This window comes from Antennarius striatus, chromosome 14, assembly GCF_040054535.1.
Source record: "Antennarius striatus isolate MH-2024 chromosome 14, ASM4005453v1, whole genome shotgun sequence".
NCBI lineage: Eukaryota > Metazoa > Chordata > Actinopteri > Lophiiformes > Antennariidae > Antennarius > Antennarius striatus.
Window position 1 is genome coordinate 13148124 of NC_090789.1, and position 26192 is coordinate 13174315.

General features: G+C 39.7%; 2 protein-coding genes across 2 annotated transcripts; both read right to left on the bottom strand.

Moving 5' to 3' along the window:
• Window positions 1–10069: 10069 nt before the first annotated feature.
• LOC137607768 (replication protein A 32 kDa subunit-like) lies at window positions 10070–14611 on the bottom strand. Its single transcript, XM_068333726.1, has 8 exons — window positions 14585–14611; window positions 13142–13243; window positions 11973–12086; window positions 11795–11866; window positions 11615–11722; window positions 11378–11443; window positions 10720–10817; window positions 10070–10151 (listed from the first exon to the last, which is right to left on the bottom strand). The coding sequence occupies exons 1-8, from the start codon at window positions 14609–14611 to the stop codon at window positions 10070–10072; spliced, it is 669 nt and encodes a 222-aa protein (XP_068189827.1).
• Window positions 14612–14915: 304 nt separating this feature from the next.
• Window positions 14916–25479, bottom strand: pdik1l (PDLIM1 interacting kinase 1 like). Its single transcript, XM_068332964.1, has 3 exons — window positions 25342–25479; window positions 23269–23564; window positions 14916–19961 (listed from the first exon to the last, which is right to left on the bottom strand). The coding sequence occupies exons 2-3, from the start codon at window positions 23551–23553 to the stop codon at window positions 19221–19223; spliced, it is 1026 nt and encodes a 341-aa protein (XP_068189065.1). The 5' UTR covers window positions 23554–23564; window positions 25342–25479; the 3' UTR covers window positions 14916–19220.
• Window positions 25480–26192: the final 713 nt, after the last annotated feature.

Sequence of the window (26192 nt, forward strand, 5' to 3'; positions counted from 1 at the left end):
TTGTTTTAATCCCCGCTGGAAAATAAAAAGCTGTATTTCACTCTTTTGTTGGCAGCACATGATGAGGTTGTCTTGTATTTCCTTCTGAATTTTAAAGAGAGTAACCAAAGCATTGTTACACCTGCCTGCCTCACAGCTCTTTGATAAAAACAAATACAGTTTCAGTAATATTTAAAGAATCTGCCTCAAGCAGTGGTTCAATAGTGAAAGGGTTTCAGGTAGATATAGTGACAGACTTCTCTCCGCCGTACCTGACATAAAGAGGTTTAGCTAACACTACCTGACACCTACTGTTAATCCTATTTCAAATTGCACTTTCAACCATAAAATCCACTCACAAGAAAAAAGAAAAAAAAACACAGCGATGCAGTGCAGAGGTGTTACGGAGATAATCTTCCCCCTGCCATGTCTCCTTGCTGGCTTTAATGCAACAAAAGCAAGCAGGTACAATTAAAGCTAAAAAAAAAAAGAGGGAAAAAAGGGTTAGTCTTCTTTTTCTTCTTCTTGTATGCTAGGTTGGACAGTAAGGAGGAAGAGACTGATCTATACAGTTTGGCTAGACAGAGAGACAGAGATGGGAAGGACATGCAGAAGGTTAGGGTGATTTAGGATAGGGACAGATGTCTATTGACAGGTGCCAGTAGTGTGATGGGAAGATGGAAAGAGTACTTTGAAGAGTTGATGAAGGAGGAAAATGAGAGAGAACAAAGACTAGAAGAGGTGACTGTTGTGGACCAGGATGTAGCAAAGATTAGTCAGGATGAAGTGAGGAGGGCATTGAAGTGGATGAAAAGTGGAAAGGCAGTCTGTCCTGATGATATACCTGTGTGGAGGTATGTAAGTGTCTAGGAGAGGTGGCAGTAGAGTTTCTGACTGGGTTGTTCAACAGGATCTTAGATAGTGAGAAGATGACTGAGGAATGGAGAAGTGTGCTGGTGCCCATTTTTAAGAACAAGGGAGATGTGCAGAGTTGTGGCAACTACAGAGGAATAAAGCTGATGAGCCATACAATGAAGTTATGGGAGAGAGTAGTGGAAGCTAGACTAAGGGCAGAAAGGTTAGTGATTTTGTAAAATTAGGTTACTGTATGTAGGAAATGAAAAGTGGAATGGTATTATGGTATCACACTGTGACAGACATATGGCATTGGTGGAAGTCACGTTGTAAGATTTATTATTTGGTTTGCTAAAGCTCTTTTTGACCCAGTCCTATTAGGCTTCCTGGTAGTGGTTGCCATAAGTTAATCACATGAACTCTTCCAAAGTTTGTGCTTTGCTAACCCAATACTGATCCCAAATTGCAGGCACAAGTGAGGCTGGTGCCCGTTTTAGAATCTGCATGATGCCCAAAGAAGGCAATGAGTGAGAAAAGAGTAAAACATTTACCAACATGACGACGGAAGGCTGAGGTTCAGTGCCTTGCGAGGAAAACAAATCCTACATTTAAAACCCACTCTGGAACTTGTGATCACATCATGAGCTTCATCAGCTGTCAGAGTATGTCCTGTTTTTATCAAGTTGCTGTTGCCCTAATTTTATGTCTTAAACATCTTCTTGTCATTGTTGGTTTACTACAGTATGGGCAAACTACAGCTCACAGGCTTTGTAACCATACTGTCAAACTTGTTTAAACTATGTAACTCATTTTATGAAATGAATTTTTCCAATAAGTCTTTCATAACTAGTATTTGTTGCCTGTTCAAAGCAAAACAATTTAGTACAGATAAACTTTCCATCCATCTGCTCCTCGGCTGTCAGGCCTGCCTGTCAAATTTTAGAACTCTGTGTGGCCCACTGGTCTAAAAGTTTGATCATCCATGTCTTAAATCAAGGTTTGCAGCACATACCTAGCCCTGATGATGTCACACTGATGGCATCAGGACTTTGCAACACCTGGCATTATTCCTCAAAGGTCTGCAGCTGTAGAAATTCAGTTTTTGATTTTTCTAGGAAAACTTTACAGTTACGTCTCCTAAACTACTTTTGTTTTGTTTTGTTCTATATTTTTATTAATGTTGTGTGTATCTTGGTATTTTGAGATTATCATTATTTGATCAGATCCTCAGTCTCATATTGTGTACCTCTTTAAAAGAATATGCCTGTCTGTAAACCATCCAACACTTGACGCCTACATGCTCCGGTATGTCCCTTATGTTGACATCGATATAGCCGTCGGGTGGTAGGGATTCAAAAGTTTTGACACAAAATGTGTGTCAATGGTTGAAGGAGGTTAAGATCATTTTCGTACATTTTCATACTTGTTCTTTTCAATTTTGTCTGTACTTGGTTAGAATTGGCACAACACTGTCCCCAACCATTTCTAGTGGTATTGCTCCATTTTGTCCTTCTCATTAATGTCTGCTAGGTCTCTGAAAATGTGCCAAAATATGTACAAAGTTAGTGCTGAGGATGAACAGAAGGCTCCATCAGTTTAGGATCTCTGGCCTTCTGGGGACTTGTATACTATATATACAGTGGGGAGTATTTGATATACTGCCAATTTTTCAGGTTTTACAATTCACAAAGCATATGGAGGTCTGTATTATTATTATTTTTATCATAGGTGCTCTTCCACTGTGAGAGATGGAATCTAAAACAAAAATTCAGAAAATCACATTGTATGATTTTTAAGAAAATTAATTAGCATTTTATTGTACGACATAAGTATTTAATCAACTACCAACCAGTAGGAATCCCGTCTCTCACAAACTTGTTGGTTTTTCTTTAAGAAGCCCTTCTGTTTTAATCTTGTTAACTGTATAAAAGACACCTGTCCACGCACACAATCAAGCAGACTCCAACCTCTCCACAACGGCCAAGACCAGAGATGTGTGTTAGGACATCGGGGATAAAACCATAGACCTTTAGCTAGGATGGGCTGCTTGACAACAGGCAAGCAAGTTGGTGAGAAGGCAACAACTGTTCACGCAGCTATTATAAAAGTTCATGGTGATGGTCAATCTCCCACAGTCTGGGGCCCCATGTAAGATCTTCGCTCATAGGGTATCAGTGATCATGAAGTAGGTAATGGATCAGCCCTGAACCTCACGGCAGGACCTGGTTGATTACCTGAAGAGAACTGGGACCACATTCTCAAAGAAAACCATTTTAGCACCATTAGGATCTGCTTCATTATGACTTAAAGTCCTGCAGCACATGCAATGTTCCCCAGCTCAAGCCAGTGCATGTCCATGTCTGTGTCTGTGTGACGTTTGCAACTGAACATATGGATGATCCAGAGGAGTAATGGGAGAAACTCATATGGTCTTATGAGATAAAAATAGAGCTTCTTGGTCTAAATTCCACTCGCTGTGTTTGGAGGAAGAAAAAGGATGAATACAACCCCAAGAACACCATGTCAACCGTGAAACCTTGAGGTGGAAACATCATTCTTTGGGTATTCTTTTCTGCAAAAGGGACAGGATGACTGAACCGTATTGAGAAGAGGATAGATGGGGCCATGTAGCTCGAGATCTTGACCAACAACCTCCTACCCTCAGTATTGAATATTGAAAATAGATCATGTTCGGGTCTTCCAGCATTACGACCTGAAACACACAGCCAGGGCTTCTAAGGAGTGGCTCCGTCAGAAGCATCTCAAGGTCCTGGAGTGGACTTACACGGCCCCAGACCGGAACCCAATAGAAAGTTTTGGAGGGAGCTATTTTCTTCTTTTCTTTCTCGTTGAGGAGACTAATAACACATTGTTTTACTGTGAGATTCCCAAAACATTTTACCTTTTTGTGAACCACCCCTTCAATATATGATGAACATGATATACTGTATATGAGTGTAAGTTTAGGTATTGGTCAATTTTAAGCAACATATATTTGGGACTGACAAGGTTGACCCCAAAATAAAGCATTTATTAAAAGTCAGACCCCTGGTTTGTGCGACAAATTTTACCCTGAAATGTTACCAGAAAGATTTTTTTTTTTTTGAGAAACGTATAAACAGTATAAGTATAAACAAAATGGATGCAGATGCATGGGAGGCTATATCCATCACAGTCTTAAACACAAATCATAAATAGGCCTTTGGCAGAGCAATATGCAGTGACTTTTCTGTACATGTCCAGAATATGTCCAGCACATGAGACAGTTGCTTCTTGGATGCAAATCATAAACTTCTTACTAAAATAAGTGAAAAACTAATTCCAGTTTGGTGTGAAGTACAACAAGTGAGGTGGTCGTAGGCTGACAGGAGGCTGTATGGAAAAGCAAGGCAGTGACAGGGGGTGGCAGGGTGGGTGTCACCAGGTACGATTCACCCTGTCTTAGAGTATCTCAAGAGTTTCGCCTGGCTGATCAGGGACGACAGGGCCACTGCTCCCAACCTTCAGTCAGCTGTCGTACGAGGTCACCACAGAAGAAGTATTCTAGTCACATGCAGAAGCACATTGACTACATGTGTCTGCATTCAGTTTAAGCTCTATGAGAAGTTTCGCCTCGCCCAACCCCCTCACTTTGGAACAGGTGGGTGTTGGCCTGGCAGGAAATAATATGTATCAGAATGAAATCTCTACTTTTGTGTTTATATTATTTTGATGGTCACACAAACACTGACGAGAGAAAACGAAAGAATAAAAACACAACTTGGATTAGAGAGACAAAATGAGGGAGTTCAGATGGTCATATATCATTAAGCAATTGAGAAAGTTAATTAGGCAGGTCTGATAATTATTGCCATGGCAACCTGAGCGCACTCATGCAGATTTGATTAAGGAGGTGCTATTTATCGGTACTGTAGAGACAGCAAGACCTGCATAGAGCAGAGAGACTTCGAAAGGTGGACGCATGATATTCACAACCACAATGTGCTGTTATATTTACCTCAATGCATACCATACACGAGTTGGTTCTTTTAATGTAGAAAGAACTGTAGATAATGTAAAACCACTTATTGCATCGCTCATGCGAAATGTTACACATTTTAAAAAGTAGGGCTACTTACTGAGAGGGATTTCTGATTAAAATATGGTTTTTAAATGTATGAGAGGATTTCACTGGCATGTGGTAGAGATGTACATCTGAGTTTGTGGAGACATAGGCAATGTTGCAGATTATAGTAGCCATGTTGCCCTCTGGTGGAAAAACAACCTAATTTTAAGCTTGCATGCCTTTCTGCTGAGGGGCGTCTGGAGTCCTGTTTTGCAGCAGATTGTCAGGCTTTGAGACACTTTATTATGTGGTGGAGACAATTATTAATGGCTGTAAAGAGAGCACAGTGCAGCAGTAATAAGAAAAATAAAGCAATAAAAAAAAAATCCTGCATTGGAAAGCTGAGCGGTTTCAAAAGCAAAACCTGTCAGCAATCAGGATGCAATTCAAAAAGAAGGAACAGATAGGTGCTCAGAATCTTCAGAAAGCATTTTCATCAACGTGGGGAGAAAATGACACATTTAGCATGTGCTAGGGACATGCTATCAAAATCAGTTTTCTAAATAAATAAAAAAATCACTTAATTAGCACTCTCAAGGGTTTTTTTTTAGCCATAGATGGGACCATTAGCGGCATGCAGACAAAAGTGAATACATGAAAGTAAAGTAAGCTCAGTGGGAGATTTCTCCAGGGACCCGCTAATCCTCCTCCACATCATTTCACACATAACCAAGTGAGAGGTATGGATTACAGTTTTTTTTTTTATACAAATATCAAGCATAGATGAATTCTAATAACAGTCATATCAATTAAAGCCCTCTCACTCAAGTGTTTCTTAAGTATCTGACAATGGCACTTGCTTAGAAAGCCGCTGGTGTAAAAATAGAAGAGGAAAAAGAAAAAAAGTAACTGATTTTACTGTCACAAACGCCGCTTTCTTTATTGAGTTACTTTGAAGTCAATCTTCACCCTCAGTTCATAGCCTTGTCGCAGTCGATTACAGGTATGTCTGCCACTCCTTTCCTGGTTTGTGACATTTTCTTCCTATTTTTATGAGTAAATCAGCTACTGACCAAATATTCTTCACACAAAGAACAGTTCATACAGATCTTGTTTAGGAAAGAATGCAAGAGACAGACAGGAACTTTTAAAGATGACCATCAGTCATCACAGTGGTGACTCAAATGTCAGGATGGACATAAAGGAACGGTCAGATGACAATTTTAGTCACTGTTTCCTCACACCAATACTAATGGGAAGCCTGGAGATATTTATGAATCCATAATACATTTCTGATCTTCAAAGCATGAAAACACAGATGGGGACTTGTTTTATAATATTACAAAGAGGATATTAATTTATCCATTATTACCTCCATAAGCATCTGTTTGGTAGTTTGTTAGCCTATAATGAATATTGCTGCAACAAATTTAACATATCAAATTGTGTCTGAAGTTGTACTGATTCAGTCTGGTGTCAAATATTCACAAATATCTTTTTGAATAACGATCAAAATACTAATGATATCAGTGTGATGCAGGGTTAGAGTTGATCTAATAGTGATACCGCACATACCATGAGCTGTTAAATATTATTTTAAATTATAAAAAATTAATAAAACAAACGGAGGTTTCCAATTCAAAGCCAGTAAAGAACTGCATCATCTGCTCTGAAATTATGTTTAATGATTTTCGTGACAGAAAAACAATTTTTTTTATATATGCTGGGTTTTGTTAAACATAGAGTATGACTCTGCCATGTAAACATATTCAGAATGGTTACTGTTGAAATACCCATTTCCACATGAATGACTGATGTTTAACTTTTGAATGGTAGACGTTGAAGCAATGGTAGATCAAACGGCACATTTCACATTTTACATGTAGGTATTAACTAAAAAAGAAGTTCATTGAAAATGAATCTGTACTGGCCAAGATTTTAAATTTTAGGCCTGGAATCTTTTACTCTAAAAATTTAATAATCTTCCTTCTGTTAAGACTGAACACATTTATTTGAAGGTTTGATAGTTTCATGGACAGATAATTTTCTTAGCATTAAATCATGTCATGAGTGTAAAGAGAATTTCCCCTCTGGGGATCAATAAAGTTTGAATTATTATTATGTCTTCTTCAAATTCTTTACATCTTGCATTTTAGCTGCTTTTATTTTTTTGCAGTGTAATGTGGGCCCTCACTCCAGTCCAGTGTTACTGGCCCATAAATGCATGCCTATACCTGTTCCTTTACAGAACTATTTTTAAACCAAATGAAACTAATGAACTCATATTTCAAACAACTATATATGTTTTTGTCAGCAAACTCAACTATATTTTTCTGTGACTGCAAACTGCAAGTGATTTTTCAAGTTTTTGCTTCCTTTTTTTTTAATAATCTCAGACAAGTCTATTGAAGATGAATAAATAAGAGACTGAGTCGTATTCAAGTTTGTTCTAAAAGCTTGAAATCGCATATGGATTCATAAAACAAAGTGTTTCCTTTCAGTTGCTGGGCTTTAGATTTTTGCATTTTTGTTGATACCTCCTTTTGTCTAAAATGCAAACCAGCTCAAGCTATGAATTATTAATGCACCTACAGCTGTCAATCTTCAGCTTCGGCAGATCCTCTGAAATGCAGTTCCCTCACAAATGCATCTGGAGTTCAGAGTTGCGTATGTGCAGGAGATTTTCTGAAGGAGGATTCCTCTTTGTATCCTTATAAAGCCTGCTGAGAACCAAAATGATGGAAACTGTTCACTTCTCCATTTCATCTTACAGCAATCCCAGCAGGCCTTTCAGTTCTTCACCATGTCCTGTCTTCAGCTCCCAAGGTACCGTGCAATCTTAGGTCCTGATATCCTCCTATGAATGGGGACCCATATGGATCCCCTGAATATCATGCTGGAGTTTACAGGGACCTGCTGTGCCTGGTGCTCCTCCGGAAGGAATCATCCATGAGAAACAAAAAAACGTTTATCTTCTATCATTACAAATGGAAAAAGTGAAATAATAAGCAGTGAGATTAGCACAAATGATATTTAAACATTTTGGGGGTTTGTGTATGTCTCTGATGAGACTTCAACGCATGAATAATCAATGTTTTAGGATACCAATATAATGTTTTAGATTAATGCACACTATTTGCCTATTTGCAAAATTATATAGGACATAAGTGGTAATACAATATTAAGGCAGTATTTTAATGGTGCTTGGTAGTTGGGTAATTGGTAGAACTTTAAAGAGTCCTTTTACTCCTATTGCAGGCCAAAAAAAATGACCAAAAATAAATCTACACCACCTCTACATAACTCTATATCTTTGTTGTAATTATGCCTTTAGACTAAAAAATAAGCACAACAGGAACAGATGGAAAACAAATTGAATCTGTAAATTGTTCAGATGACAGTGTGCAAAGGGATTTCACCAGCAAACACCGTTTTCTAAATTGTTACATCTGTTAACACCTGTTAACAGATGCAAACCAGCTGGATGGATTTAGACAAAACTTTGAAGTGGCTGTGATAAGCTGGTTATGTCAATAGCTACGTTGAATAATTGGAATCTGGAATAAAATTTAATAAATAAAAAAGAACTGTTGGATCTTAGATATCTAAAGTGTCATTTTGGATAACTGCGTTGAACAGATTGAGGTGTTAGAGCAAGTTAAAGACAAACTGGTCCATTTTCAACATTAAGACCATTCAGCAGTTTTTAAATTACTCTTGCAGTGTCAAGAGTTTTTAACTTCTAATGTCAAGTCACAATATCCAGCTTTGACATAAATTGGAAGGTGTATTTTCAGGTTAATTTCCTGACACGGTATTTGGCTGCTTAATAAAAAGCTTGGTTCCAATTGCTTGATCGGAATTTCCCATCAACCTGAAGTGAACAAACTGAACTGCTTGCACTTGTTTGCCACAGGCAGCCAAGCCTTGCTGTGGTACGTAGGCTAATAGCTGCTTCCATTATAATTCCCACAGAAACGTACCACACCCATGTACTCACCGCTGCAAAGAGAATGCGAGGTGTGAGATTAGTTCACCTCAGGGCAAAAACACAGCATATACACTGTATATCTGTATTCAAATGTTCTTAAATTTGACCACTGTAGCCTACGACAGGCACATAACCATGCATTAAAGAACTCCCTTTTCCTATCAATAAAATGTCTTTCACCTGTGACGGGAATTTAATGAACCTACCTTACCTGCTTATTTGGTTCCACAATATAAGGCACTAGTTTGTTAGATGAGATCCCCAACAGATCACCTTCAATTAATTCAGCCCCATAAGAAGGTTGACTCTTCTAACATCTGTTCAATTCCAACATTTCTCATGATGACAGTTATATGGTGGCCCACCCTACATGCCCTCTCCATGTGTGTGAATCGTTTAGGGGGCTGCAGTAAGGTGGGGGAAAAAAATCAATCAATAGGCCTAATTCTTTTCCATGTGGCCTGTCTGTTTCTTGTTGCGTCATCTGCAGAGTTTCGTCCTTTCATCCACATCTGTGCAAACTTCTGAGCAGGGAATGAACAGACGTATGTTTCATTAACAGCAATGAAAAGACACTTCAATATGGACAGATTCATTCTGCTGTGCTCAAGCGTCAGGTTGTGACTCAGCAGAGGTAGCGATGTAAAAATCGAAGGGGGGGTCCCCTCCCATCTCCCCAACAAATTTCAATCTGTGTGTATATACTGTGTGCTTCATGCCCAGTGACCAAGATTTCTTATGAACAAAAAGTTAATTTTATTATTGCCTTGATATTCATAAGCCAGGTAGCATGTTTCCTGTCATGACAGTCACTGATAAACATCGTTTACCAGGAGGATAGTCAACGCATATTTCCACCTTTACCCATGTTTTCTGGGTAAATGAGGACTGAAAGTTCTAAATGAAGATCTGACTAAAGCAAAGGGCAAGAGATATAACCTTCTTTATGTATAGGAGATATGACATTGTTTGCAGGGCACCCCCGCGTTTAGCACACACAAACAGTAAAGAATCCTGAGCATTAGCCAAGTAAACCTTTACAAGAAATTATAACCTATAATACAGAATGAGATAATCAGCCACAAGACATTACAAATAACTGAACTCGCTAAATAAATGTGCACTTAGACCTGTGGGCAGTGTGGGCATCCTGATCGGAGGTAACCCCTGACTGACGTGAAACTTCAATAGCCTCCAGGCTAATAGACGGCCGACTTGAAATGTTTCTCATCATTTGTGGAGAAGACATGACCTTCATTTACCAGGAACACCAGAGAGGCTCTGCACAAAAACACAAAATCAAATCGACTGTACAGAAAGTAGCATGAATGAACAGGAAATTACCCAACTGACGACTACATGTTTGACACATACTGCATGTACGTGAATGTGGATAATAGCTATGTGCAAAGTTTTGTAATGGAGAAGAGGGTTTAATGAGACACTTTGGAACACATCTTTTTTACCCCGAATAAAAAAAATGGACACACCTTAATGTTCACCTAGCTTTCAGGTTACAAGCCCAACAATAATGTTCTTGGAACGAAGAACAAAGCCACATCACAACTGTACCCGACGAAATTACAAGTGTAATTAGAACCTCACGCTGTTTGAACTAGTTTTAACTAGTCTGGTGTGACCCGTTTGGGAACATCGCCTTCACTGTGGGATCATAGTGAACTTGGTTCACTACGATCCCATCTTTACCACAGTCTTTCCATGCACTCCAGTCTAACATGAAACAGGGTGACCCTCCTTAAATTGCAGTCACATGGTTACTGTTCTCTGGTGTGGGCGTGGTTTGTTTGATCAGTTCACCACTAGCGAAGATAAAATGAGGTTGAGGTACCTGATGTCTCTCATCTTGAGGTAGTCCAGGTGCTTCTGCAGGTCCGGTAAACTGATGCCAACATCACCGACAGAGAACTTCCTGATTACATGAAGCACCTTCCAAAAGAATGAGGAAGTGACTTTCCAATTCTGTAGTGATGTTGAATTTCCCAAATGCATGACGTTTAACATTCCACAAACGGAAAAATGTCCAGATACATCAACAAAGAATAACTCATCTTAATTAACATGTACCTCCTATGAAAGCAGTTCCTGATAATTCACTGCTGTTGAGTCAAAAGTGAATGAAAAAATAAGAACTTTCATTAATTTACGAATACTGCCATATGTACTTGATTCATTGCCACCCTGACAACTGTAATATATTTCAGAATAGAAAGTACATTTTGCAGTACTGTGATAGCAGCTCCATTGGCTGTGCTAAGGGAAACATGGACTCAGCTTCAAAATACTTTGCATATAAGGTTTTTACATGAATAGTTGGAAATTGTTCATCTCTAAGAAAATAACCTATTTTGGAAGCCATTATGGCCAAATGCACAGAGTAGGAATCTTTTGGTATCCATCTATGTCTGCGATGCTACAGATAATAGCACAATACTGTTCTGAACATCTAACAGGAAAGGGATTGAACTTATCATTTAAAATCTACTAACCTCATGCTGGATGGTGGACAGCCCCGAAAGTGAGGAAACATTAGTATTCATATTCACATCAAAAGCCTGCAGGAACAACATTAAAATTCATTTATTTCATCAACACTGACTTCCAGCATTTGTGGTCCTGAGTAATTCACGGTATCACCTTCAGTTTAAATTAAATGAACACAGATTTGTGGTATAAAGTTGGTCAAAGAAAGAATTGTGTGAAGAAGTTTCCACAAGCCTGTGTACCTTTCCAAACAGCTCCATATGGGCCCGTACTACCTCCAACATGTGGGACGTGATCTCATTCAGGTCCACAATACAACGGACACTCATAGCCAGCAATGACCTTTGACCCTACAGGACAATAGCGTAAAATCACAAATCGTCACTGCTCAATGCATATAATCTCATGTTCAGATTACTTACGCTGAAATTACGCAAGTTTCCAATAACCTTCACGTATGTTCCAACAGAAGCAAATTCCAGCAGAGGACACTGCTGTAAGAAAGAGTTGAAACTCGAGTTTCAACTACAGTTGAAATTAGCGATCTAAAAATGGTTTATCTCCAGTTGTACTTCTGGACAGTTAGTTGGTGCTACTGGCCTCTGTGTCAACCCACTGCTTCACATTTAAAGGTGGGCCGGTCATGTCATCCACGGAGTACTGGACGTTTGTCACAAAGGGAGCAAATCCTCTGACAACGCCGACCACAGACACCTGCAGCAGGACGTCAAGTATGGTGATGAAACTCAGGTCAGTCACACTGAACTTCATTCATGGCAACTTCAAATGATGCATTTTCAAATAATGCAACATAAAAGAAAAGGTTTTGCATAGAGTGCTGAATGATAATCAAGAATCGATGACTAATATTACACAATTATTCAAAATTCTACATTTTTTAATATACTTCATATACAACGGCAAACATACGTGATCATATCAGCATTTAACATGCTGATGATATTGCCAAAGTACCTCCATGCCCAAATATAACATTATAAAGAGTGATTTCATGTCATTCCAAGTCAAAACACTAACATACAGTTGAAGACCCAGGTCTTCAGCTTTCAAATCTTTCATTCCATTTAACCTCAGAAGGCATTCAGCGGAGCTCAAACCTCAATCATCGATCGGAAGTTTCATTTATACAGCTTTTAAAATAAACAAAATGCTTGCTCTGTAGTGCACTGGTGACGCACCGGTAGTGCGATGAGATAGGTTCCAGCAACCCCCATGACATGCAAAGTGGCTGTGGACGCTATGATTACTGTCATCTCGTTTACCAAAAAAAATAGTAGGTGGAAAATGATTGCTCTCCAAAGTTAAACTACATCTTAAAAAATGGGGATCAATTAAAAATTAAATCCATTAAGTAGACACTGGTGGAAAATATAAATTGTTTTGTTTCAGTTGTCTCCAATGAATCAACATAAAAAGAAAGCTTTTTTTTTTTTAAAAAAAAGTTGCACCCTGACCTTTTTTGTCCTGAAAGGAACAGAAACTTGATACCTATCATTACACTATTTTGTGTCTAAATGTGCTTTAAAAGTCAATGTAGTTGTTGAACAGCAGTTTGACTAATAAGAGGAAATCCACATGACTAATACTGGATGGTGCGTTCCACTAAGAGCTGTTGTGGCTGTACCTGTACATGATGGTTCAGTGGTTCGTGCTCCCCAGGACACCTGATGTAGGGGAGCTGCCAATTCTTGTAGTTATTTCTGCTGTGAAAAGTCCAAATGATTGCTGAGCTACATATTTAGTCATACCTGGTTGAGTTCCAAGTCACAAATTGTAAAAGTATCATTGTCGACTAGAGATGCAGACAGCAGCTGACACACCGAAACAGGCAGAATCTGAAGAGCTGCCCTCTGTAGAGAAATCAGAGTAAGGAAAAACATCCTTTACACCAGTGCTTCTCAATTATTTTCTGTTGTGCCCCCCCCCTCCCCCCGGCAAGAACAACCGCCCCCCCACTCTCCACCGTGACTATAAATATCAATTTCTATAAAAGAAATTTAAGTACACCTCTGCATAACATTGTATCCTTATTAACATTAAACAAAACAGAAAAAAAAGATTTATAAAGATTTATATTTATAACAAAGAATAATTTGATTAAGTCTCTATTAAGTCTAGTTTTAGTCCATAACAGAAAAGTTTTAAGTGCATCAATTTGTCTGAAATTTAAAAAAACAAACAAAAACACTAGTATGAATGGCTTCCTCCCACCCCCAAAACCATGTGTTTCAGGTTTATTGGCTGGTCACAAAATTGCCCATAGGAGTGAGTGTGTGTGTGCATGGTTGTCTGTCTTTGTGTGCGGCTCCTCGGTGCACTGGCGTCGTGCCCGGAGTGTCCCCCGCCTCATGCCCTATGCCAGCTGAGATTGGCTCCAGTTCCCCGTGACCCGCTACGGCGGATGAAACGGCAGAAAATAAATGAATGAATTGTAAACATTTTTGACCAACTTATTGCACCATTTAATACTAAAAAATAAAATTAAACCAAGAAATAATTTTTAAAAAAATTCCAATTCGGTTCAACATTAACTGAGGAGCACAATATATAAAACACTTAACCAACAAAACAAAATGAATAAAACAATTTGTGCTGTTTTTTCGTTTTTATCAAAATGAGAAGTCATGATTATTGGCTACGATGAGCTCGTTTAGGCAGTGCACAGCTTTTCATGTTTGAAGCATAAAAACTGAACTCTCAGCTCCTGCTCGGTGTCTCAGCTCCTCTGACATGGTGGGGGTTTGTACTGATCACTTTGGTACTCGAACACAGCTCGCTGGTTTACTGAAGTAACATTCACAAAGCGGGATGATTGCTGGCAATATTCATCACTTTTTGCTGAAAAAAACTCTAGCGGCTGATCAGCGTGTTTGGGGTGAAATATCTTTAAATTTCGCCTTCACTTATTAAGTTTCATGCTGTCCGCTTTCATCATTTTTAGACACAGTAAACACACCGGTCTTTCCTCATCTCCCACTGTAGTCATGAAGCTCAGCGCTACAGACGCTTCTTCGTGGTCCGAGCTGATACTCGCTGCGCACACCTGACAGTGAGAGCGCTACCGCCAACTACTGTAGTGGATGTGTAATTACACTTAGTTCTATTGCGGCAAAGTAAGCATGTTCCCCAGGGTCACACGCGACCCCCGGGCTATACGAACCTGAGCCTCAAGTATCGACAGATGAACTCACCTTTGTGACTGTTTTGTTGCTGGTCATCTCACCAAGGGACTGACAAACTAAAGAACTAAACATATGGATTGTCCAGGCTAAATGAAGTACTTGATAAAATGAAAAAAAAAAAAATCTAACACAAAATATCTTAATATGTGTGATTCTCAGCAATGTTAGTCCGTCACAGACCATGTGCAGTCACGCTGGATGAACTGGACGAGTGAAGCCAGTCTTTGTGTGCAGGTGGACAGAATGAAACCAATTACTGTGATGAAGTGCAGGAGCGTAAGAGGAAATCATCATCTGCAAATTGAATTTCTCAAATCGCAATTATTTCAGTTTGCTTTATTAGAAATTCATCAACTCAACAGTGACTGACAGGTGTTCACATCAGTTCTGATAAACTTAATTTAATCTCTTCAAATTATCTTACAGTGACATAAGAGCAAAACTCGTACAAGTGTAAGAGTAGAAGTTTTCCTGGATGTCCATGGAGATCTTATTCGACACGATCTGAAGTGTGTCGTTCTTCTGCAACATTGACATTTTGTGTGCCTCTGATCCAGGACTCATTGGGTGCCACAGTCCTGCATCGGTACCTCCATGGCAGCTCCCAAAATGCAAAAGAATTTGGACAATCTGATCTGAATTTGGAGCAAGCCATTATTGTTAAATGACCAAAAAAAACAAAAAACAAATTTCTTACCAAAAACATGTATTTTGTAACCTTTGCCAAAGGACATCATGCATTCATCCATGTATGACTGACAGTTTGTCAGCATTACACCAAAACTCTGACCTGAATAGACCCCATTACAGCTCGGTGCAGAGCAGGACAAAAGGGTCAGATCAGAGCTGAATTTGTTAGTTGGGTCTTTTTTCTCTGTTAATAGTCATAATCATAAGGAAGTTATGATTCTACAATTTTCTGAGAAAAGTTGAGATATCGGCAAAACAAGGTGGAGGGCTGCTTAGATAGGGTTTTTTTCCATTGTTCCCCATGTAAATGAAACATACGAAACCAAGTTCCATGACCCCGAAAGTGTCAGAGAAAAATCCACTTAACTGTGATGTAGCTCTGGAAAGAGTGGCTGAAGCAAGCTTTTGTAAATTTCCTTTAATATCTAAGATTTTTTGACATTTTGCACAATGAGCCGCCATCAATGGAACTGCTTTCTAGTTAGCCTGGCACATGTTGGCTAAGGCAAACTAAAGTCACATATAAAATAGTTCAGGTTCCACAGAGGTATGTGCTCTAATGAGTGCCATTCTACTTTTATCAATAAAGTGCTTTTCATACCCACGTGGTCACTGAAAGGGCTACCAATCATTTGATTAACATTCTGCCCATTATAACAAATCTAATGAACCACTCAGTCCAGTAGTACATTGTATGGCAGTCCTGGATCAGGGCTGGTAAGTGGTGCATATTTTTTTTTTCTTAACTTGTGTCCCAAAGTTCAAAAGAACCCAGATAGAAAATAAACCATGAGTGGATCATCGTTGTTTGCCAGCTTCGCTCAGCCAAGATCACTAGCAGGCCAATGAAAAACAAACAATTATCACCAGCACACAAACAGTACTGACCTGTAAATATATCACATCATTTCATGATTGAAGTAAACCAAAGGTGGAGTAGAAGCTCACGTGAAACTGAATCAATCACAGCAATTTTACATTTCAAACAAGTCAGGCTCTTAAAAACAGAGCACATCAAATATACATGTTCATCCCCTGCTGATCCTATACAGTATTTACACAAGTGCAAAGGAATACAATAAAAAAAAAAAAAATCAAGGTGAAATCACGTAACACCCCAGACCTCACATTTGTTTGGCAAACCATTCAAACCTGATAGCAAATCAGGCTGGAAATGACTCTACCCATCATCCTCTGCTTGGAGGAAATGGGTCACCCTAAAAGTCCTAACTCCAATTCTCATCAACAGAAAGCCACAAACAGCACATTCTTAAAGCGAAGCAGCATAGATGCCCTGCAGCACTGGTAGCTGTTTTTAATACTGATACTGTGTGTTAAGACCCTTCATACCAATGCAACATGTTAAATCGTTGAAACCTAGTGCATCTCAGGCACATCATCTGCCAATTCTGTGCTTGAGAGCAATTTCACTGAGGCCACTGCAGTTTTGAAAAGAAGAGTGAAATTCAGAAATAAGGCAAATCACATAAAATTATTACAATAGAATGGAGATTTGAAGGCCATGTCAAAAGTTACTCATGTTTTTTTCCACCAAAGCTTGAGCCAACTAAAGTTTTTTTTATAGGTTCCTATAAAAGTGCACAAAATATGTATGACCTGAAAGGCAAAAGGGTTCCTCTGCCAAATGCTGCAAAAACTTAATAGGCTTAGAATTAGCCTGTTGGAAGCATGAAGAAAGGGATTACCTTAAGATCCAAAGGAAATGAGCAGCAGTGACACTGAAGGGAGATCAAGTAAACATAACATTATTATGTACAGAACATAAAAAAGAAAAGGGGCAGAGATCCTCTGGCTCATGGAGGATATTGCACGCCAGTGTCTTCTCTTCCCTGAAGGTGAGACGCACTGCGAGTGTAAGTAGACCGTTGACATTGTATTTGCCTAGTAAACAAATACTGACACAGTCGTCATACTGCATTCAGCCTCACAGCTCCACCGTGTAACGCAGTAGGTAGTTAGGAATAAATATTGAAAATAATAAGTGCTTTCCATCAAGTCTTTATACTAATTCAGGTTTAACTGGAGTGAGACGTTAATTTTCATGGCACCGCCCTTGCACTACAGGCAACTCACTCTTAATAGAATTTATGGAGGTTTTTTTGAAAGTAGGTTTCTTAAGGAGGTGGGAGGAAGTCTTCTGAATGTAGGCCAATCTGTTTTATGTTGTGTTTGAGTTTCTTTTTGATGAGAATTCAGGATTTTGTTTTCACAGTTTTGCCTCAGATTTCTACCAGTTATGATAGCACTGAAATCACCAAAGTAAGAGCTGACGTCTGAGGTGACATCGTGACATCCAGCCAGAAGAAAAAGATGGTTTTTAACAAGCAAGGTTTACCCTGATTAACTAAACCACCTGACATGTTTGTATTAATCATCATAATACTGTTGGACCAGTTTACAGCAGTCAGTGTTTTGTGTATAATGGGAGGACATCTGCTCCTAAGAAATATTTTCATAGCTTAAAAAAAGTCACATGAGCAAATATGAGCCACTTATAGTATCAGCTACCTTACAATGACCTTTACATTGACTTAACGCCAGTTCTTTAGTAGTCTGAAGAAAAACAGCCGGCAGAAATACATTTTTTCTAGGCGTTTTACTTCCTTAAAAATTTCATCAAGTATTTTTGCCGTTTTGTGTTTTCTGACGACACAGCTATTCTGTGATGATCAAAAACCTGTGTCTTTTACCGTCGAAAATTGTTTCAATAAAGTGTGCTCAATTGCAAATGTTGGTGAGGAGGGGTGATCGATGCTAAATCATTAATTACAATTAACAATCAGTGAAGACCTCATGATTGTGAAACATCAAATTTTCACAAAATGGAAATATACCACAAATAACTTAGCATTTGAAGTAAATGTACTCTCTCCACTGTGATCACCACAAACTCCTTATGAGCTGTGCTGGAATAACTGATTGGGAAAGAGATTGATTAAATTGGTGAGTCCAGTGTGATTATAACTGATTGGAGTCAGTTCCAATACAGTAACGCAGAATTGGTTTTGTGATTAAAAATGTTTGTGTTTAAGGCTCTAAATAAAGGTGATGATACCATGATTGTTATACATTCTGACACATTGGTCAGAGGTGAGTCAGGGGTCAATAAACTAAGCTCTCAACGGGCAGAAAGAGGAAACACCAAGAACCTGCTAATTCGACACGATGATGTGTCCTCGGCCCATGCAACCAATGAAGCAACCCTTAAACTAAAAAAGAACAAAATGTTACCTTCACTCACCAAAGTTTTGCAAACTACTGAGCAAAACTTGACCTGGATTATAGTTTGTCAACAAATACCGTAACACTGTATGATTTTAATACCTGAGCATTCAGGGCATTTCTGCATTTGATGCCAAACTGAATCTAATCTTGGTGTAAAGATCAGTGCTGGTGATCATGTTCAAGGCTGAAATAGTTTTTTTAAGTCTGGTTCTGTTGAAGCTACTGCAAAACATTCCACTTATTGAGGTGATTGCGTTTTAATATCTGCCCTTTGGATAAAGGTATGAAGTAATGATCACAGGATAATGTCTCATATTGCATTTAGGAACAATAAGCACCGAGTCCAAGAGGGTATTTGTCGACAAACTGTCACTTTTGATTAAATCCAGAACTTTTGGGTTTGTTTTGCATTTCCCTCAAGCGTGAGCGATTTTGTTTAAGCAGGAATTGGAAGCTGTGATGCATTTAGCCTGAGACTAAGCTGCAGTTTAGAATAGCAGCAGCGGTAGGTGTCACACCTCTCCCCTTCAATATAAAGACACAGCTAGTAGAGGATTGTGTGTGATTGAACAGTGGATAAAGAATAAGCCATGATACAAATGAGGAGTATTCTCATTACTGAGACCTAGTTTAAAAAAACCCAAACAGTCTGTGATGTCTTTGTTAACAGCAGCTGATGAGATGTGCACGAGTCCATGGTGCTCGTCCATCACGTGTCCCAGTCCAGTTCTCTGCAGGCGATTCGAACCAGCCTGAGCTCCAGCTCAAACGCATCAGGCCGTTCCTGGGGGTTAGCTGACAGCATCTCTCTGATTAGCTGCTTCATGTGGCTGTTCATGCTCTTTTTACGCGCAGGGATCAGCAGCTCCATCTTTGGGTTCTCCAACAGAGCCTCCCCTAAAGGTACAATCTCTGAGCCTTGCTGCACGTAGCTCCCCAGCAGCTCCTTCTGAGTCTCCACATCCACAAAGGTGATGCGCTCCACCATGGCCCAAATAATCACCCCCAAGGCAAATATATCTGCCTTGGCTGTGTAGTGGCCTTCCCAGACCTCAGGGGCCATGTAGAAGTCTGTTCCACAAGCTGTGGACAGGAAGCACTTGTTGATGCTGGCCGGCTCCTCTGGATTGAGCCCAGAGGTAGAGCAGACCTTGCTCAGGCCAAAGTCGGCCACTTTGAGGGTCGGCTCAGATGACCCGGCCGGCGTACAGGCCTGGGATATCAGGATGTTGTCTGGTTTGAGATCGCGGTGTATTATCTGGTTACGGTGCAGGAAGGCCAGAGCGCTACCGAGCTGCAGCATGAAGCTGGTGTTTGTCTTTCGACTGGGCTTGCGGGACAGTAGGTAAGCATTCATGTCCCCTCCATCGCAGAAGTCTGTCACGAACCACAAGTAGTAGGCACAGCAAGGGTTGAAGGTGATCTCTCCCTTCAGAGAGGTCTCCACCAGCTACAGTAGAAACAAAGAAAACGTTAGTAAGCATGATTGGTTAGGGGATGGACAGTCTGTCATGTTTGGAGGATTGTTTGGAAACCTAATATGCACGATGTCACAACGACACGTTCACTCTTGCACCTTAAATGTATGTCCTGCAGCAGTCAATCATGAACCCAGATGGTGAGGGGTTAAAGTTTGCTTGTTTTTCTAGGTCTATTTTGCATTTAGTTAACCAGAGTTGTGCTGTCTTAAAAAAGTAGTACACTGTGATAATGGCTGTAATCAGGGTAAACTAGAAATGATGTATAACTAGCAAAGATAAAAGATGACATGCCCTACATACAATTTAGAAAAAAGACATTTCACCAGTTAACATTAATCCACCATGCAACCGGTCTGCATATACAAAGAATAAAAACTAAGCAGAGTCGTTTCTCCAAACTGACGAGACAAAGCTGCAGTAAGCGCAAGCCTTTTTATATATCACTTAGGGCTGGTTAGATTCTGGGATTATTGATGTAGTGGGTAAAAGCTCAGGGGTGTAAAAAGAACAAAATACCATTCTAAACAAACAATGAGGCTCTTCTTTTGTATTCACAGCATGTTGTTTCCTACCTTCCTTTGTGGGTCATTTTTTTTACAGCGGAGCAGCGTGAGAGGCCCCTCATATTTTATGCCGGCTGCAGCAAGTGACTGCATTTAATCTAGCTTTCTGACAGCAGAAAACAAACTACGAGGTTTCATCCATCTCACATTAAATTAAGATTAAATGGAATGAATTTGATTGATGGTGTTTTGTATCAAACAAATAAAAGTGACAGGTTAGTTCAAGAATAAGATCCTGATTTAATGAAGAAAGTTTCAGTGAGGTTGCAGTAGAAAGTTTTCATTTGGAAAATTTGATAGACTGCAAATGCAAACTGAAGTGGAAACTGAAAAACAAGTAAGAAGTCGTTATCCAGAGTTTTTTTTTACGTGTTTTTTACCAGTTCACCTGTGGAATGCTCCAAGTGGTTTCTAAAGCAGTGCTCGTTGTCACTGTCCTAACGTCTTTATTAGTGGACATCACAGAATCTAGTCTGATTTTAAAAAATGCTGGAGGCCCTAATCTCCCTTAGGAGCAAAGACGATTGACCAAACTAAAACTTTTTGTAGACATTTTGTGATAGACATGAACTGAAAAGATCCGTCCATTGTCACCTACACCACCCAAGCTATAATCAAACTGACAACAGATTAGATAGGAGCAACCCTCATTCCTCCACCCACCAGTTGAGGCTCACTTAAACACGAATTATGGCTTTTCATGTAAACTGCTTTACACGCAACATAAACACTCGGAATCTGTGCAGTTAGCAATTCCTTGCAACGGCTTTCCCATAAACAAATTGCTGCAAACTGTCATGCCACTTGGCAAGAAGAATAGGAACAAATGATCCCACAGTTGGTACGGTCAGATAACTCCACCCTATTATCATTTGCTCCTCTGAATGCATGTACTGGAACATTACAGAGCAATAAAAAAAGAGCTGGAATAAAGGGATTCTGGGAAAGTGTCCAAAGCTGGCGCTGCAGAAACCAAATGGATGGCCTGACAATAGCCTGCATGCTGCTGTAAGACTATAATCAGGCACTGACAGAGCGCCATGAGTCGCCATCAAACAGCAGAGAGGCGCTGCGACATGACAGGCTGCAGACAGGTTGACTGAGGAGGAGAGCTGCCACACCCCCACACTTCAACCTGACAACACATCCGTACGACTGTAGGGGCACGGAGGTCAGACACAACAGGAAGCTCACGCTTATCCGCACAAAGGAATTTGAATAAGGCTTTAGCAACTTCTCTAATCCAGACATCATCTATGCTGATATTCATTACCTTCTCAATCATAATCTGCAACACTGACATTTATGTTTAATTATTTGTTTCCCTGTCATTGGTAAAACGGAAACTCCCCCTAATTATAATCTATAATATGTCAGGAGATACTTTGTTAAACTTTCTAAATCCAAACCTTCTTAATTTATAGTGCCAGTCTATGTTCATACACTGGAGCATGTGGCAAAAGTGTTTTTCTAAAACCTACTGAAACGTCAATAACAGTCATTTAAGGAGGATTCCTCTGTTATCTTATCTCCTTCCTCTAAATTCTGCCATCATCTCAGTAAAACTCATGGAAAAAAAAAAGTTTGCTCTCATGTCTTGCCAGCAAAGATCCAATTGACAGATACAATCTGGTTTTGGTACGGGGGGCAAATCAAACAAAAACATTAGCAATTGTGTGACTCAAGAAATAACAATGGTGCAGGTACGTGAGAGTTGAGGTTTATGGTTATATTTGGAAAACACAATGGTTGAAATTTCTGTAAAAACTAAAATTACCAATTTTTTATGTATATATATATATATATATATATATATATACACACACACACTGAATATATACAGTGTGCCCTCGCGCATTCACGCATCAAAGCTCGTGACTTCACCTCATCGTGGATTTTTGGTAGTTAGTCATGTGATACCGTACGCGCATTCTATTGGCTGACGGCATCAGGAAGTGCGCTCGGTTCCGTGAGTCTCAGAGTTACGTGAGACACAAAAGTGATTTAAGCAGTCGATAAGAGTGTGGGAAAAGGTAATACAGATAGAAGGTGGTTTAATGTCAGTATGAGGAGGGTTCATAAACGTTTAAATTACCGTAAATAATAGATTGTCGCTCTATCGCAGAATTCATTAATCGCGTGAGATTCCTGGAATGCATTAACCGCAAAGAACAAGGGTGCACTGTGTATGTGTATATATACGGTATGTGTGTGTGCTTACTGAGCATAAAGTACTGTATTGCAACATATCACATCTTCAACAGTTTAACCTGCAGCAATTTGTTACTGATTATTACCGATTCCCTCCCATGCACGTCAGTTGTATTTTAATGGAACTATGTACACATAAAACCACCAACAGGTCACAGCCTCTGCAACAAGTCAGACTAGGATTGCAGTAATACAATTTTTTTTTCAGTTAACAATTCATCTATTGCATTTTAATAATTAATGAATCTATTGATTATTCTGACAATTAAATGATTACTCAAACAACAGTGGAATTAATAAGTTACAACATAAATAGAACAAATGGTTTTCACTTAAAAGCAACAGTAAAAAAAAAAGTATTTTAAAACTTGACCAAGCCATGATAGACAAATAACCAGATAGACAGTTGATTAATCCCAGAGAAACTACTATTTGACATCAAAGCAGTGTTAATGCAGGACTACTGCTTCCACAGCTAGCCCATTTGATTCTGGCTCCTCACCTCCAGATAGAGTGGAGAGCTGGAGCCATGGTTCATCCTCTGGGCCAGCTGGTCTCGCTGCAGGATACACTCCTCCAGGTGAATGACGTTTGGGTGCTGGCTTTGGATGCTGCTGAGGGCCCAGAACTCCCGCAGGGCCAGCTCTACATTCTCTGGAGAATGGCAGCGGATCTTTTTTACTGCGACCCGTGCACCTGTTCGCTTCACCACTGCCTCATAGACAACGCCGTAACTGCCACGCCCCACCTCCTGGATCAGCTCGTACTTGGGCTGGCTGCTTACCATTCTAGTCCTCACTGTAGACAAAGAAGAGGGGGTTTGTTTCTCATTGATTATATTTATTTTAAATGACAACCAACTCTAAAACTGTAGCAGTTTTAGAGTTGGTCCACACTCAAAAAGTATTAAGGTCAGCTAAACAAGCACAAGGCCTTAAGCATTTGAACATATGACTAACACTATCAGGTCAGTGGTGAGGGCAGTCCAGGTGAAAGCATTCACCACATTTAGCCGTTACACTTCAAACCGGAAATGTGGAAGAGATACACAGGACAAGAGGTTTCCCTCTCACTCATACATGTTATTTCATAATCCTAATATCTACTGTATGTCTAGCCAATTTACTTTTTGACCATTAATCTGTACTATTTATAATATATTTAAAATACAACAGTGTGTACACAACAGCAACATGATGCACGACCGAACAGAAGAAGCAGCTCTTTATTTTTAACAATACTGTAAATTAAGTCAGCAATTGAGAATTACTTTCACAGTGAAATAATCTGTCAGTCTTGATGATTACAATATCAATCTGTTGACAAGCAAGCAGACAAAATACGTAAATAGATAATAATTGTAAAAGCATAAAGTTTTTATACTATGATGGGTAAGAAACAGCTTTGTCAGATTCTGCCTTGTAAAATTCCATAATTATTGCTCTGTCTGAATAGTTATAAAATTGATATAGTAAACCTACAAGCGGGTTGTTTTGCCACATAAATGACATTAATAACAGGTGACATCATATTTGTCTGCAAATTACCTGATAATGGACTAATAACTTAAACACTGCTTAACCAAATGAATTTTACTAGTATTGATATCTCAATTCTTTCACATAATAATTTTCTCTACATAAATTGTTTGGGGTCTTTTTTACTGCCTGTGGCTCTGAGAGGACTAATTCCATCTGTGCTGTACGTGGTGCATATATGGTATATTTGACAATAAAGTCGACTATCACTACATCTTACATACTGTATAATAGCGTCACTTTACTTATGTGCTATGTTGGAGGTGACATGTGACAAATACCTGCTCCTTTGATTTTTATTACCGTAAATACACGAATTAATTTTTCATAACACTACTGAACTACCGTCTTAATCACTGTGGAATTCTAAGAGCCATTAAAACAGCGTTAGCTCTGTACCAAATGAGTGACCTCTGCAAGAAAACTTCTAATTGTCGGAACAGCTGGATGCTTCGCCAGTAACACTGTTCAAATTCTCTAAAAAAAACACCTGCTTATACCCAGCTGTTCAGTGGACAGATAGTAAAACTTACTATGCAAGTCCAAATACTCGATAAAGTTAGATTTAAGAGTGACAAACACCTCCAATAAGTCGACAGCCTCCAAACGGAACAACAGACGGGCAGCATGCTAACGAGCTCATTAACGCGACACACACTCGCCTGATTGGCTAACAGGCTAACAGCTCTGTGGCCTCACCACCGTCAGCTAACGATGTTGTTGGTGAGCTAACGCTAGCTTAATCACGTTAACACCAGCTAACAAAGAGTCCAGCTCTCACAGAAACAACCAGCATGGTATGTTTGCCCCTCGTTAATATGATTTAAACCCAAACAAATCCACTTCTCTTAAATTCCACTACCGCTGGGGCATGGAGGAGGAGTGCCAGCACTGACAGCTTATTGTCCTAGTGTGTGTGTACGTGCGCCAGCCATCCACAATTCAGCCTCTGAAGACACGCAGACCCACGACCCGAGTGGACAAATGCCCACGGGGGACGAGACAATGGAAGAAGCTGCAGTCGTTGTCAGTCTCACCTTTGAATCGTTTCTCTGGGGTTCATTTATTGTCGTCCTCACTCTCCCTGGCAGCCATTACCGCCGCACACGTTCTGCTCTCCGTCAAACCGAGGAGGTTTTGTCAAACACTGGAAGTGAGAACGTGCAGCTGCGGAGCAACGCAGCGGGGAGTTTGTCAATGTAACACCACTTCCGGCTTCGCGTTTCAAAATAATGGCACGTTTGAAAACAGCAACAGGACCTGTACCTGTACATATAGACAGACAGACAGACAGACATACAGACAGACAGACAGATCAGTGCGAAATTAATTTATTATTAGTATTATTTTGCAGTAGTTTAAGTAATTGGGCTTCACGCCATTGGAAAAGTAAATGACTTATTTTAGATATATTTTTTTTATTTTCTTTTTATACTGTAATGAAAAGCCGAAAGGAAAAGAAGAAGAAATGATTGCAGTAGGGAAATTATTTTCCTAAACCTCATATTTTCCACACAATTATATGCAGGTCTTATCACACACACACACACACACACACACACACACACACACACACACACACACACACACACACACACACACACACACACACACACACACACACACAGGGCCTGCACGTATGCTAATTGGAAGAGGTCTATTGTTGAGTGAAGGGCTTAGCACCCAACGAGCAACTTGTGGGGTTTGGTGCCTTATACAAAGGCACGTCGGCAGTGCTCAGGAGGTGAACTGGCACCTCTTCAACAAAAAGTTCATCCTCTATACTTTTTGGTCCATGATGGTCTTGAACCGGCCACCCACCGGTCCCCAAACCAAGACCTAGTGGAATGAGAAATGCTTTTTATTTAACATGAGTCATGGAAACCTT